General features: G+C 42.8%; 1 protein-coding gene across 3 annotated transcripts; it reads left to right on the top strand.

The window, feature by feature from the left end:
• Positions 1–534: 534 nt before the first annotated feature.
• arfip2b (ADP-ribosylation factor interacting protein 2b) lies at positions 535–15,155 on the top strand. Of its 3 annotated transcripts, XM_070982704.1 has the most exons (10): positions 557–868; positions 3,403–3,513; positions 6,736–6,792; positions 8,917–9,025; positions 10,509–10,595; positions 10,963–11,078; positions 11,193–11,414; positions 11,533–11,690; positions 12,027–12,201; positions 12,351–15,155. In XM_070982704.1, exons 2-10 carry the CDS (start codon positions 3,415–3,417, stop codon positions 12,504–12,506), a joined length of 1,179 nt encoding a protein of 392 aa, XP_070838805.1. In that variant the 5' UTR covers positions 557–868; positions 3,403–3,414; the 3' UTR covers positions 12,507–15,155. The 3 variants fall into 3 exon arrangements, with proteins under 3 accessions (XP_070838804.1, XP_070838805.1, XP_070838803.1); XM_070982702.1 differs by lacking the exon at positions 10,509–10,595; XM_070982703.1 differs by lacking the exons at positions 6,736–6,792; positions 10,509–10,595 and having other exon boundaries at positions 535–868.
• The last annotated feature ends 565 nt before the right edge of the window (positions 15,156–15,720 follow it).

Raw genomic sequence — 15,720 nt, 5'->3', positions numbered from 1 at the left:
GAATGACTGGCTGGAGCCGGTTAGAGGAAAAAGTAAGAGCGCTCACTCCGTTCCAATTTTCAGGTACAATTCAGACGCGTGATGGGGAAATGTGCTCAAAGCCTGATGTCGAATTATTTTGTCATTGACATAAAGACATTGCACATCTTGAAACAACTAAAGGTGGCATCAACACATAATTAATCACATTAAATGTGTGCGGAAATTGATTGTAATAATGCATTACGGTTTTTTAGTACTACATCATTGATGATAATATTTTGGACTTTCAGTTAAAACATTTTTAATAACTGTACTTAACCAATCATCCCTTAACGCATGTATCACAAATGTAATAGCAGGCATTAGAAAAAAAAAAGTTCTCAGATAAGAAGCTATATTATTAAAAATGTGAAATATAAATACCTTTCTAAATACATATAAATAACTTTATGATAAAAGCTGCTTGGCAATGCTGAGGGCTAGCAGCAGGTCGCACCGTGATAGTTTTGTGTTCATAAGGAGTAATCCATCTTTCCTCAGTCGACGAGCTTTGAATCGGAGCGCGTCTGCAAAATGAATTCCACTGTGTCGTCAGTTCCGTAAAGCGATCCTCCTGGCTTCATTAAAAAGACGGTACAGGATTATTTACGAAGAGTCAGAGGACAAGCACAGTTGGAACAAGCCTTTACTTTACAGTGCCATTAAAATATCCTTCAACAGAGCGCTGCTTTGTTTCCCACGGACGGTTTTTCCCCTCGGACTGACAATAGCCACATCAGTCTCCTCTAAGCCGCGCATGAAGTGGGATGCACTGCCGTTAGCTTGTTATTAGCTCGCTCGCTAGCTTCCAGAACAGCTCTGTTTGTACGACGGGACCAAGCACACCGTAAGTCAAAGCGTTTGAAAACACATTTTGTCTGGCTTTGGGATTTTACATGTCTGCCATCGCTCAGCAGCCAGCTTTGCCCGGTGAACTCACTGGGTTGTTTACCATTTTTATCCAGCGGCATGTGTCAACTCGAAACGGGCCTTTCCCAGAAAGCAAATTCAGTTCCAGCCTGAAAAACTGCCTCACTATACTGTACATTTTCAACACATTGCAATTATGCTGAGTTATATTTTCCGGCCTGAGTAAACCCCCACGGTGCTGGGCAGATTGAGCCCACCGGGGGCCTCCAGCTCCCTTACCTGCGGGAGACTATACACCTGTGCTCGTGCACCTGTTCTAGCTCTCAGGGTGCTGCCGATTACAAATCAAACGTTCCAGTTTCTCACTGGAAAACTAAACTATTGCTCACGTTATTTTCCTTTATAAGTGATGATGAACAATGATCTACATTATTCGCGTAATATTTATAATATTACAAGCTATTTTGGAAGCTGCTCATCTTAGTAGACTGGCAACAACTAAGATCTGATTCCACTGATTCAGCCTGGTCTCAGTGACTTGACTGAGAGACAAATGATTGTAAGTTGAGGCACTTATTGAAGACTAACTCCTGTAGCTAAGCAGGGCCTGTTTCAGATGTAGATGTTATGCAAAGCAGCTAACTTGGTTGCTCAGACTATGAGGCTTTATAGCCTCTGATGCAAAGTAGCTGAGTGTCTTGTGCTGTAAGTGTAGAATCTCAGTTCAGTAAGCAGATTTTCCAGCAGATAACACAACGTGATCAGTTTAAAGGAGATATCAAAGCTCTAACACAGGTGCGGGAAGCTGTCTTAAAGGAGTGTTTCTGTGATGAGTGTTTAGCAAGAGAAACACAACTTCCAGTGTGTAAAGTCAACAGAGATGTGTCATTCCTCAGAAAACGGACCAGGCATGGCCAGTTGTGTACTTTCAATGGAAAAGCCCGCTTCAGTGAGGTCAGAGCAAATGTAAACGAGCGGCACTCATACCTGCCTTCAAACCAGGGGCCAGCAGGTGATCTGACTGCAGTAACCCTGCCACGTTATGTTCGCCTCAGGCAGCCACGTGGTCGCAAATCTCACAAGGACATCAATCTTTTTTTTTTTTTCATTTCTAACTAATTCAATATTTGCCTTAGTTTTGATTACATAATACACATTTACCACACACTTAATTAGTTGTTTGCTGCTTTTCAGTGGTGTTACAAAGTATTTCACAGTAGGGCTGCAACTGTCGCTTATTTTTTATTGTTGATTAATCTGCCGATTATTTTCACAGTTAATCTTTTCCTCTATGAAATGTCAAAAATTGCAACTTCCCAGAGCCCAAGGTGGCATCATCAGAACCCAAACTCTTCATTTACTATCATAAATGACAAAGAAAGGCAGTGAATCTGTTATTTATGAAGCTGGAACCAGCATTTTTGCTTGAAAAGTGACTGAAACGCTTAAACGATTTATCTTCTTTTTGCTCGACTAATTGAGTAATCGTTGCAGCTCTAATTCACAGATGTGAGGCATTTAAGCATCAGTCAAAAACAGAAAATTACATTGTGAGGCATTTGTTGAGAAATGAACTCCAAATATTAATATTCTAAACATTTAAAAACCAGTTGCCAGTTGTTCTTTGATCCATCTTTTTAGCAGTGACTCAGAAGTGTGCGAGCATATTACGCTTTAGCCTCGCTTTGTTAGTTCTCCTCCGTCTGAATAAAATCAACATACATTACTCACAGCTGCAGTTTCCAGTTTTCCTTTTTATTTTGGCCTTAAGAACAAAAAGCCACAAAACACCCACAAGTGCATAATGAATCAGCTACAGTATTATTGACTTTTGTGCGTCTCTGTTTGCAGCACTGCTGTACATGCCGGGCCTTATCAAGGTGTGATGTTTACCTGTTTAACCGACACCCTGCTCTGCAATGTGAAAACCATGATAAGCCACGTCTCAGGTCTTCAGATTGGCCTTAATTTTGCGCCGTCGTGCGAGGCCTTGTCTCTCACACACACATACAGTACACACAGGCCCATTGTTAGTGTTTGTGGGAGTGAATTCATTATTCCTGCCTATATTACTGCTCGTAGCGGGCCAGATCAGGTTGATCTATCGGAGGGCCTAGACAATGTTGATGTAAACATTTAGCTGTCTCCCTCACGCTGGGTTTTTAGGGAGTGGGCACTGCTAAAACATGGTCCTGTAATTGAGCTGTCGAGTAAAGTGGCCACTTCAGCAAGACAGCTCATTATAACAGCGGCTCCTGTGCACAGGGCTTTCATAGGTGTGTTGTTTTTATGCCGAGTGGTAGCCTTGCTCTTTGAAAACCACCCTCTTGCTTGTTTGTGGCAATTATACTCCCATCTGCCTAATGATTTGGCTGTTCTGACCACGCTCTTTGGTCTCTCCTCTTCAAAGCAGCATTTAGGCCCCGCTGTTTTTCCATCTCTGCCGTTTTCACTTTATTTACATGCAGTAGTCTCTTGTGGCCACTCTCTCTCTCTCCTTTGTGTCCACAGGTATAGTGCATTATGACAGACAGCATTATGAGTAAAGCTGCCACAATGGAGATTCCGATCAACAGTAACGGTGACACAGGGACGCTACCAGAGGACGACAGCCTTGAACAGGTGGGTCACTGCTGCCTGATGGGTGGAGCATTTTAAGACCACCCTGTGGAGCTCTTATTTACCCATTTAAAGCTATCACACATGAAAACAAATGTGCAAACTGTTAGCGCTTACCCACTTGTGATTACAAACTGAAGACCTAACTGCAGCGAAGAGAGGGGAGTACAGAGAGTCAGAGTTGTTTTTTTATTTATTAATGTACATGTCCATAACTTATCTTTTTTACAATATAAAAGAAAAGCTCTGATACTGCTTTACCACTGTTGGCCCTTTACAGCTCTTTCACATCTTGGAGACTGTTGCATAAAAGTGTCTGAAAGTAGCATTTCAAGTATTTAGAGGTGTACACCTGGCAGGTTTTGCTTTATTAAGAATGATTTTCAGTTTTCAGCAGGTACCCAGGAGTTTTTTTTTCTTGCCTTCGCCAATAGCCTGAACTTGAAGCATTCAGTGATGCAGTGCTGTCCGTGCAGGTTGTATTATTCACGAGAGCACATGAAGAAAATCTAACCGACATACTTAAGCCAGCTGACGTCACTACTGAACGTGGTGTTACTAGACAGATGAGTGCATGCCTTTAGCTGTTGAAGTTGACATTGTGGTTTGATGGTATTGTTCTCAGGAATCATGAGATTAGCAAAGTGAGCCAGCGGTTTTAATACCCTTCACACCAGAGTACCACTCTGGTATATGTACAACACGATTTAGGACTTCTTACAACCCCGATTCCAGAAGAGTTAGGAGGCTGTGTAAAACATAGATAACGCAGGAAGTGATAACTTGCTAATCCTTTTTGATATATACTCAATTGAAAACAGCACAAAGACTTTTGTTAACATGTGCTTATTCTGAATTCGATGCCAGCAACATGTTTCAGACAAGTTGGCACAGGAGCAACTAAAGACTGAAAAACACCTGTTTGGATCATTCCACAGGTAAACAGGTTCATTGGTAACAGCTGATAGCATCATGGTTGGATATGAAAGGGTCATCCTGGAAAGGCTCAGTCAGGCACGAGCGAGGATGGAGTGAGGTTCACCACTTTGTGAACACATGACTGTATGAAGTATATTACTACATGGGCTCAGGAACAGTTGTCTGTAAACACAGTTTGTTTGCAAATGATTGCATTCTGTTTTCGTTAATGTTTTACATAGTGGCCCAACTTTCTTGGATTCAGGCTTGGTTTAAACACAGTCGTCAGTCCTGGACACTGGCTGTATGAATGTGGCCAGATGCTGTTATTCTCTTACTTGAATGTGTCTGCGTTGAACTGCTCAGAGCAGAATGTGTTGTGGTCTCTTAGTGTGAACTTTAGTATTATTCTCACCACCAGAAGTCCTTGGGTCTGCCCAGCAATGACTATGGAAAGAGACCCTAATGGAAAATCTGGTGTTGGAGACCAGCTGTCTCCTTGGGAACCAGTTGTTCCCATTAACAGCTCCTGTGACCTCATCCTCAGGTTTACAAGACAAATCTCTGGTGTATTTGGTTAACCTTAACGCTATGTGCTTAACTGAAATACGACGCTCTCAGATGTTAGTTGTCGCTCTCCAGGCAGGGGCTGGTAGTTATAGAAGCACTTGTGGGCCTCGTTTGAAGGAAAGAGAGACAGAGTTGAGCACCAACATTTTGTTTCCATCATTTGTCGAGAGTGTCTTAGTCACAGTCAGACTGAATTGACAATGGAGTTGTAGCAGAACAGGTTGTTCGTTTTCTCTGCGTCTCCTGGCGCACCTTGTTGGACAAACAGACTGAAGATCCTGGAGTCAGCCGTGGCAGTTAGTTTTGGTATTTGCTCACCAAACTGTGTTAAGTAGTAAAAGAAAGCTTCTCATCAAGCTTGCATGGCGAAGCAACCTTGTGTTCATGTATAAGGAGTGTTTAGCTGCACTGTTAAGTCCTGGATATCAACCAGTTGTCATAGCAACTCTGCAATTAATCTGAAACTGGCTGCGCTTTGTCCTTGGGTGAAAGCCCTCTGAAATCAGATTGATATCTACTGTGCAGCGCCGTTTGTTAAAGCTGCAGCGCTCTGGATCGCTGGTGCAGATAGAGGTGAAGACTGGCAGGTTAAAGAGAGCAGGAGGCATCGAGGTCGAGTTCGAGCCGGGATGTGACTGGCAGCTTGACAGTGTCAGATAGGACTGACTGCCAGCCGTGTGACGAAGCATCAGATGCATCACAGTGGCTCACTGCGGTCTACTCACACAATCAGCAGCGTTTTCATGATGTGTATACTGTTACAGACAAGTTCTCCGAGGTGATTACTTGTGCTATTCATTTACAGATATCCCAGTTGTGCTGTTAGCAAAGCTGCTCAGTTATTTTGAACAGGATGGCTCGGGGCATTTTTAAAGCAGAGCGTCTGCTATCCAGCCTATATTTATCAAGTCGTAGCATTCTGCTTTATGGTGACTTAAAGGTGCTGAAGCTTCATCTCAGGGAACAGGCGCTGTGTCGACAAAGTGTCCATCAGTGTCTGCGTCAGTTTTCTCCCACATTGGACAGATGCCACAACATGAGGCAGATCTCTGAAGGAAGGGCTAGCTTACACACACAGTGAGTGAAGGAGGAAATGTAGTTTAACAGGCTTTGTTTTTCATTTTAATGTGTTTTTTTGTGGTTGCTTCAGTGTCTGTGTGGTTGAAATATCAAAGAAGTTAAATGTTGGAAAGTGTCATTGTGGGTTAAATGAATAGCTAAAATAGCGAGTTGTGTTTTGGGCACTCAGATTTGGTGTTTGTGTGCGTGTTTGTGTTTGTCCATGGCTCATTCCTCCTGGTTTATTTCCCCTAATGTTAGTGTCACTTTCGATGTCTAAATGATTATGTTCATGTTTGCGGTGGATCTGTATTTTCTTTGTCCAGACAGTGATGGAATAATATCAGGCCAAAGATGTGGTAACACATTAGCACACCGAGCAAAAACACGCTCACCCAGTGGACCAAATGATCCACTTGAAACTTTAACATAAACCAGCGAAATGATGAATCCTGACCCGCTGTGATATCAGTCATCACTGCTCTCCATCCTACATCCCTGCTGTCTGTGGACATTACAGTGATTTTCTGGGATTTCTTTTACATCGTTCTATCTTGTTTCATGATTTCAGTCATGGATTTTTCTTTCTGTCTCCTTTCCTTTTCCTATTTGTCTCTTTTTTCTTTGTTGTTGTTGTTCTTGTGTTTGTCGATCTCCCCCTCCTCCATCTCTGTGCAGGCTGCAAAACTGCAGTGGAGCTTAGATGAGAAGGTAGGGAGCTCCAGAGGCACCAGGGTGAGCAGGCCATTTGTGTGTACATGTGTGTGTGTTTCTGTTGGTGTGTATTATTGCTCAGTGGTTTGTCTTCGTGCGGGATTAAATCGTCTCGCATCATTACGTCGGTTTATCGCAAAAACTGTCAGATATTTCATTTCAATGGCAAACCACTGTGCAGCTTGACTTGTGCTGCTTGTTAACTTGTCCTACTAACTCTAGATAGAAGGAATCTCTCAATCATGTCTTTAGCGATAACCCTCAAATTGTGTAGCGTTAACAAAATAGCTGACCGCTAACTCACATCTCCATTTGATTATCCGACTCCTAATCATCCAGCTAATGTAGCCTTGATTCTGTGTGCACTTGGGTGTTGTGTGGGTGTGATTCTTTAATTTTGGCGGTGCTGGTTGACAAAATTAACATGGTGTCACGCTAATAATCATGTTGTACTACTGCTGTGATATTGATGTGAATTGACTGTGTGTGCTGTTTTGATGTCTGTCTTAATGATAAATGTAGCTGTGTTTTGGCAGTCCAGAGGGAGCTGACCATGGCTACAGACCGATGAGGCCCCGAAGCAGAGTTTAGATACACTCGTAATAGATACAGTTTGCTTCATGCGGATTTTTTTTTTCCTCACTGAATGAATCATAGCAGGCATCAAACGCACTCTTTGTGTTTGCTTACAGGAAGGAAACAGCCTCCTCCCTTCTTAGAGCGCACAGTTTCCTTATCACAATCGTACTGGAGCGAGCGTCTAATGCTGGGATCAGCCCGCATGATATTTTTGTCTTTAACGATGGTCACTGTGTCGGATCTAACCATCGCAGTGCCATAAACTCTTGCCGTCTCCTGATAGGACGTCTAGCAAGACTACACGTATGACCCCGACCAATCACGGCGCGTCTTATTTCACGATCGGGAGATGTCACGCTTTTCATCAGGGGGTCATGGGGTGTCTCAGATGCTGCACAGCAGGTCGTTTAGCATGTCAAACTACACAGGGACAGACGTCCGACTGTTGTTCATGATCGGCCACGACGCTGTTGATTTGTCGGCTGTGATGAAATCTTCTCAAAATCGGCCGAGGTTCATGTAGTCTGATCCCGGCATAAGCAAGAGCTGTAATGATTAGTCGATCAATCGACTAGTCAGTCAGAATAGTAATTGACATTTTTGACTGAAACAATAAATTGATTACCAAAACAGTTGTTAAATTTAAGGATTTAAGGACATTTTATAGACAAAACGATCATCCAATAACCGGCAGACTAACTGATAATGAAAATAATCCTTAGTTGCAGCTCTAGTCGAAGCTCAGAGTTTCAGGAAGCGTTCTATATGTTACGCTGCTTTACATGTTGTGATAGACGCCATCGGTCTGTGCTCACAGTTCAGTCACCACGCTGTGTTCGCAGGGAGTGAAATAAGACGGCACAGGCATGAGTTAAATTCAAACCTGTTTGTCGTAGCAACCAAGGCCAACCGAGTGAGAAACCTGTTCAGGCCAGATTTCCCATAAATCCCTCACAAATGTGTGTTTTTTTTTCCTTTTCTTTTTTTATGTGGCTAGCTGATACTTGAGCAGAAAGGCAAACAAACGAAAACGGTGAGTTAAATTAAGGAAAACACTCACGAGATGGATCGTGTGGCTCGTAACTCATGATCCAGAGCTGCGGTGAAGCCAGTGATTATTTTGGAAGGAGAGCATGGTTTGCTTGAGCATTTCCTGTGGCATAGATCACCGGAGTCTCCGTGGGGTGAGACTGAAGGTCTGTCACAGCTGTGGTGTCGTGGTCCTCTTGCTCGCTGCCATCAGGGCCAGAGGTTCAGTTCAAGTCGTTAGTTAGGTTGATTATTGACTGGGCACTTTAGTGGTGTGTTTTCTGTCTTTCACACACTTTATGGGTTTCTTCCAGATAAGAGATTGAAGTTGCACTGCCTTGTGTGTACAGACTAACCTTCCTAACATAGCAGTGTTTGTCCCCCTCTAGCGAATAAGCCTTTAACCTATATTGTGTCTGTATTTAACACTCAAGACTAAATCTCCTGTCTGCTGTACGTATCCCTACCCAAAACCCTCCATCCTTCCCTTTGTTCTCGTTCTTTTCTTTTCTTTTTGTCAATTTCTCCATTTTTCAGGACCTACAGCAGGTGATGGTATCGGGTCCCAATCTCAACGAGACGAGCATCGTATCTGGGGGTTATGGAGGAACAGCAGAGGGAATCATCCCCACCAGCTCAATCAAAGGTAGAGTCCTGCTCCGCTCTGTTTCCCCTCACTCATTTCTGGCATTTCCAGTCTCCTCTCAGCTTTACTGCCGCTCCTCTGTTGACTCTGCACCACTGACTCAGCAGTTGTTGTGTGAGATTATTCAGAGGAAAGGTGTTTGATCACTGGGGCCTCCGATCCTTTTTCCCATGAGATCATGCTCCACTTAATTTGCTCTGATTGGTGGTCAGTTTGTGCTGATTGATCCCTGTTTGAACACAACATAAAGTAGCATAAACTTCTGTTTTGATGTCTGATGAGCCAACAGTGCTGCTCCTGCATTGTTTTAATGGTCTGAACACTAATAGTTGTGATGCTGAAGGTCCACTTAGGAATTAACGTCCTTTTTCAGCTCAAAGCATTGACCTCAGTGTAGCTGTGTGCACAGTGTCAAAGAGAAATAACGTTCGATACTAATATATCTGCATCTTTGTCCCGCTCTCTCTCTCAGGCCCTGCCGTGCGCTACAATGCAGAGTTTAACAAAAGGATCCCAGTTACAGGATTAGGTTACTCCTTAGACCTAATTATTATTGATGATGGAAAGCTTATTTCCAAAATGTGATAGAATTATTTTTGGGGAAGGGGGGACATTGTTGAATTGTTAAGCAAGACTCTTTTTCTGTTAGCTGCAGTACACATAATGTGATTTTGATTTTCTCTGGTTTTTAATGGATTTTTCTCAAGTGACGAAATCTCATTTTGGAAAGATGCTTCTTACTTTGAGTGCTGCAGGGAACCAGCTTCTCTGTCCCTCTATCTTCATCAGATTTTCTCTGCTGCTCTTCTTCTTGGACATATTTTGGCTTTTTTCTATCACAGCATTTCCTTTACGTCTTGTTCGTACTTTCTGGTCCGTTATTCTTGCGGTTTTAATCTCGTCTGTTAAGGGGTCTATAACTCACTAAGCTGATCTCTGACCATCTTCAGGTCTGTCACAGCGTGCGTTTGTCTTAAGATCTTGAATGTTACGTTCAACTTAGAGGCCCTCATTTCTCTCCTGTAAATCATTTCCATTTATTGCCATTTATTAAAAGGCTGAGATTATTTAGCGTGACATGATTTAGTATTACTGCCCCCGTCTTCATCATCACTCATTTGTCTGCATTGTTCACTGTCATGCACTAAATGTTGTCTTTTCATCTTGTCTTTGTCCTCCACCTCCTTTTCACCATTCCCTCCTACATGCTCCTCACGCTCCTCTTCTCCCTTTTGTCATCTTTCTTTTCTGTCTTTTATCTGCATCTCCTTGCTGCTCCCCACAATCTCCCTCCTATGTTATCCTTCTGTTTTTGGCACGCTTGTTCGACCTCAATCTTGCCTTTGCGTTTAAACCCTTAATATGCAATTATCATTTTGAATCCTGAAAAAAAAAAAAAAAACTTCCTAAAATTTGAAAAATCCCTCATTTAAATCCTACTCCCTGCCCCGATTCCTTCATCCAAACCCAACCGCTGTCACAGACCTGCGTATGAAGGCCAGGCGAAGTAACATTTCCCCAAGCGCTTCTTTCTTCTGCCACACTGCAAGCCAATCAAATGAGCACCAAGGTACTGGGGAGGGAAAGAGAGTGAAGATGACGTTGATTACTCAGATATGCCATTTTTTAAGTGATCCCTGCAGACATGTTTTTCCTCAGCATTTCCTCCCAGTTTGATTATCTATCATTCTCCTGCTCTTTACTCACTCATTAACTCTGTCTCACTCCTTTGCATGTGTTACGTTGGTTCAATGGCTAATGGTGAAGGACATGACCATCTGTCTTGAACGCAGCACAGTCAAAATGCACTTTCAGTCGCTGAGGGTTAACTGTGTGGTCTAATCTTTGCTGGGGTTAATCTTGTCGTCTGCCTCGAAGTGCTCATTTGCTTGTGTTTATTTGTTCTCGTGTTTCTATATTTGGCTCTTATCTCTCAGGATCCAACATGCACCACAGCAGCAGCAGCTCGTCAATGACGGCGGAGGAAACAACCCGCGGTGTGGCTGTGGAAAAACTAGAAACAATGAAGAAGTGGGGTCTCAACACTTATAAGGTATCTGAGATTCTGTCATTTTGACCCTGCTTCCCATAATGCATTATGATGGACTGACAGAAGGGAGTTGCATTGTGTTGCTAATGTCTCTAATGTGTGTCTTCCTTGCTGTAGTGTACAAAACAAATGATCTCAGAGCGTTTCGGTCGGGGCTCGCGGACTGTGGACCTGGAGCTGGAGGCCCAGATCGAGGTGCTGAGAGACACTAAAAGGAAATATGAGAATGTGCTGCGATTGGCCAGAGCGCTCACCAACCACTTCTACAACATGGTGCAGACGCAGCACGCGCTGGGGGACACCTTTGCTGACCTCAGCCAGAAATCTCCAGAGCTACGGGTGAGTCCTCAAAATCTGTTCATGTAGCTTTTATGTAGCCTCTTAAACTCTTAGATATTGATCTTCAGCTTTAAAGGTGAATGATAAGGCTCATGTTCTGTTGTATGTGCCTTTACAGGATGAGTTTGGCTACAATGCAGAGACTCAGAAGTTGCTGTGTAAGAATGGGGAGACTCTACTCGGTGCCATTAATTTCTTTGTGTCCAGCATCAACACACTGGTCAACAAGACCATGGAGGACACCCTGATGACAATCAAGATGTATGAAAATGCCAGGTGAGGACGTGCAGGACATTCAGTGCGCTTATCATCAAAGAGCCTGGATGGAAACCCTTTTTGCATGAGGGATCTCGACAGAATGCAAACACAGAAACACTGATATCATCATGATGCATACTGACTGAGTACAATGACTGTCGTCATTGACTGAAATGATGCACAGAAACCGAAACAAATCAATACAAATACACTAATTCATCATGTGAACTAGCCAAAGCGGTGACATTTTTGGCAGAAAACGTTATGCTCATGTTGGATCCCACGGGTTATACAAAAGTTGGAGATTTTTAGGGCTTTTTAAAACTGTATTTTCTCTCCTCCTTTAATGTGCAGACTGGAGTTTGATGCCTACCGGTCAGACCTGGAGGAACTGAGCATGGGCCCGAGGGACGCTGTGGCCATGGCCCGCATAGATGCTGCTCAGCAACAGTACCAAGTCCAGAAGGACAAGTATGAACGCCTCCGCTCAGACGTCACCATTAAACTCAAGTTCCTGGAGGAGAATAAGGTCAGTGGGCAGGGTGGGCCTGCATCATCATCATCATCATCATCATCATCATCATCATCATCATCATCATCATCATCATCATCTTAAGTCTGCATCCAGGTTTCACTCATAGCGGTTTCTAAGCTCGCTTGTTTCTCTCCCTCTCTCAGGTGAAGGTGATGCATAAGCAGCTCCTCCTCTTCCATAACGCCATCTCGGCGTACTTTGCTGGCAACCAGCAGCAGCTGGAGCAGACGCTGAAGCAGTTCAACATAAAGTTGAGGCCCCCGGGGGCCGACAAGCCCTCCTGGTTAGAGGAGCAGTGAGAGGGTCTCCTGCAGCCTCCTTCTCGACCACCTCCACCTGTTACCTGTTTTAAACCCCCTACTTACAGAGGACCACTACGGAGGGCGACACATACAGACAAATGGGTGGATGAAGAGATGAGACGAGCGTGTGGCTGGACTGGACAGATGGATTGCAGGGTATTATTGATGGGCGAAACGCAGCAGGAAACAAAGTGGCCAGTTTCATGAACAGTCTGGGGGCTTTTAGTGCCTCTTCCCAACTTCCTTTTTTTCCACTATAACCTTCTCTTTGTGTTTGTTCCCAGAGAAACTGTCCATCTCTCCCTTCCCTCTCCCCCGTTTGACTCAACCCCCTTCTATCTCAACACTACTTTGCTGTGTGAGCTTGTACTCGTCATGTTCATGGCCATTACTGTACTCCTCAAGTGCTCCCTGAGTTAAACTTCAACCCCACACACACCTTAATTAACACAGACAGATGAGCAAAGGAAGAATGGTAAAAAATGTTAAAACACACTCAAATGTGACCAAACACTACATCAAAACTCTTCCAGACCTTATCGCTCTCCTAGTGTGCCTCTTTATATATGAGATAATGTACTAAATGAACACATGGCCTCAAGGGAAGAAAGATAAGTTCAGAAACGGATTTCAAAGTGCACATGAAGGAGATTTGTGTGGTACACTGGAAAATAATGTCCAGGCATTTCAAATCAATGTACATTTCAAATTCAGTACTGTTTCACTTTTGAAATATTATGGTTCTAAATATGTATAAATATGTAGGTTCTAAAAAAAACACAATGTTGTGTTTAGTTTTTGCTTAATTTAACTGTCATGTCTTTTATTTTGTAGTTATTTCAGTTGTAGTCAGCTGTATGTGAAGGACAGTGTACTGTTTGGGCAAAGTGTGCAGGTGTTTTAGACCGCAGGTACGGCAGTGCTTCGAAAATTCTTCAACTCGTATATGCAATGATCATTTTAAGGCACACTGCCGCTTCCCAAAGTTGTACCGGCTCGGGTCTTTGCTAATTGTATTTTGTTTGCCCAAAGAGAATAGAGAGAGATGTTTATAGGATGATGACCCTCGCTACGCTTTCGTGGGTCGTTGAAGCAGCATCGGCCAGTTCAGTCCTGCTGTGGACAGTCGAATGCAGAACTTGAACACATTCAGTTACTTGTTTAACGGACTGTATTCGAAGGATTTAATGACATTTTGTTGTCGTGTTGACACATTGAAATGTGTTTTCTTTTTTTCTTAAGTCTGTTTAAAGTCAACCAGGACATTTCATCGTCACCTAGGCTCGTATCTTTCAGCCCTCCTAAAACACAATAGATTTGTCTATGGTTACCTTTCTTCACACTGAAGATTCCTGTAGCTGACTAATATTACTAATCCTAATATTTTTGCGTAAGATCTTGTAAATTACTCATTTGGGGAATGGGATAACACTAATGATTGATCATTTGTTTTATCTGAAATGTCCTCTCGGTATGATGGTAGTAAACAATCATCCATTCCTGACAATTAAGAGAAGGTGTTACCGCAAAATATCGGCATGGCACTGCCTGTGTAACAATGAATTGTTATTCATCACTGTATTTATTATGCTCATTGTGTGTGTTAATCTGTTGGAATCAACATACTGTACATCGAAACTTGTGGTTTCTCCAAACTACCAATTTCAGAGTGTGACATTTATAGCATATTGCAGAAGACACACTAACCTAAAAACATGCGTCAGGATAACCAAATCAAAAAACTAACTGGTACACAGCGTTTTACTCTCCTGGTGTCGGTCCTGAAGATAATCCAGTATCATGAATGTTTCACCATGCTGAATTTAACGCCTGAGAGCGTCTACTAACAGAGGGGAGCGCTCTATTGGATAAAGGTCCTCCAGCTTCTTGTCTCCTCTGTATTTGCATGGCAGGCAGCGATCCAAAGTAAGCGTGCAGATATGTGTGGATGCTCCGACGCTCCACTCTTGGCCTTCTGTGTGCCAGCTCGCATGGACTGGCCATGCTTATGATTTCAATTTTGAAACTGGCTGGAGCGGAGTCCAAGATTTGGGTGAACTGTCAATGCTGCACTATGAAGGACAGTTATGAAAGGAAGTGGATTTGATGAAGGAATACAGCAAACATGGATCTCATGATTTGTTTGGCTTGTTTTTTCTGAATCGGGTGTCAATGTGTCAAATGGGTGCAGTTTGACTGGCCAGCTCCTGGTCTGTTTGACCACTCACACAGCAATATTAACTAAATGTGACTCCTCTTTCCAAACCCTGCCCCTCTGAAACTCCCAACTCCAACACCAAGATGAATGGCAATAGGATTTTGTTGTTGTTCTGTAGTTGTGAAACCTCCAGTAAATTTAAGTGTGAGAAGCAGTTAAGAGTCACTCTTACTAGCAGTCTTTGCATCGTTGCCGAGAGAGAACCAAGATTTATAAAACGAGATATTTTATTTGTGTACAATCAATGTTTTCTAGGCTGAGCTGGCGCGTTGTACTGTATGAACGATTGCACATAATGCTATTTAAAGATGATAAAGGAAGTCGTGTCATGGATCGATGTGATTCTCTGCCTTCATTCCTCACTCAGACCTGAAAAGTCCCACCCCACCCCGAGGGAACGAAATTAAAAGTACACATTTTCAAATGCCCCGGCTGTGTTTTCTGCTTGCTCTTTCATCTCTTTTGTATTGTATGTAGACAGCGAGGCAACCATCAGGATTCACTCATGTAAAACTTAAACGTCGTTATTACAAATGCACACAGGTATGGAAGAATCTTGATCAGCCATCACCTCTCAAATTTCCCTTATGTAATAAAATACTTCTCTAATTATTATTATTGAGACAGCTGGAACCCAACATTTCTCAATCACCTCTGATGCCTAAGGACCAGCACGTTTTCACACACCAGTTTAAATGTATTTAATTCAGAGCACAGCTGTGTTGTAAAAAATTGCACACTTAGAAACATGAAACAACTTTTCAACAGCAATAAATCACATGGTAATGTTACTCATGTAATACTTTGCTCAGCTTTATCTGCCTTTTTTTTTTTTTTTTTTTTGACGTTTTGAACTAGAATCAGGCAACCACAGTAAATGTCTTCACCCTAAGCAATCCGACAGAGGTTATACTACATAATACAAATCTTACATTTATATATTAATCATACATCATTTTATATTCGAAGCGGTTTAACTCCGGATCAGCAAAC

Source organism: Chaetodon trifascialis, chromosome 16 (assembly GCF_039877785.1).
Source record: "Chaetodon trifascialis isolate fChaTrf1 chromosome 16, fChaTrf1.hap1, whole genome shotgun sequence".
Lineage (NCBI taxonomy): Eukaryota > Metazoa > Chordata > Actinopteri > Chaetodontiformes > Chaetodontidae > Chaetodon > Chaetodon trifascialis.
This window is presented reverse-complemented; position numbering and strand designations above follow the sequence as displayed.

Bases quoted from the DNA above. Each gene is read 5' to 3' on its own strand.
- arfip2b (XM_070982704.1), top strand. From the start codon at position 3,415: ATGACAGACAGCATTATGAGTAAAGCTGCCACAATGGAGATTCCGATC. The intron at 9,026-10,508 runs GTAGAGTCCTGC...CCGCTGTCACAG, and splicing joins CCCCACCAGCTCAATCAAAG to ACCTGCGTATGAAGGCCAGG. The intron at 11,415-11,532 runs GTGAGTCCTCAA...GTGCCTTTACAG, and splicing joins AGAAATCTCCAGAGCTACGG to GATGAGTTTGGCTACAATGC.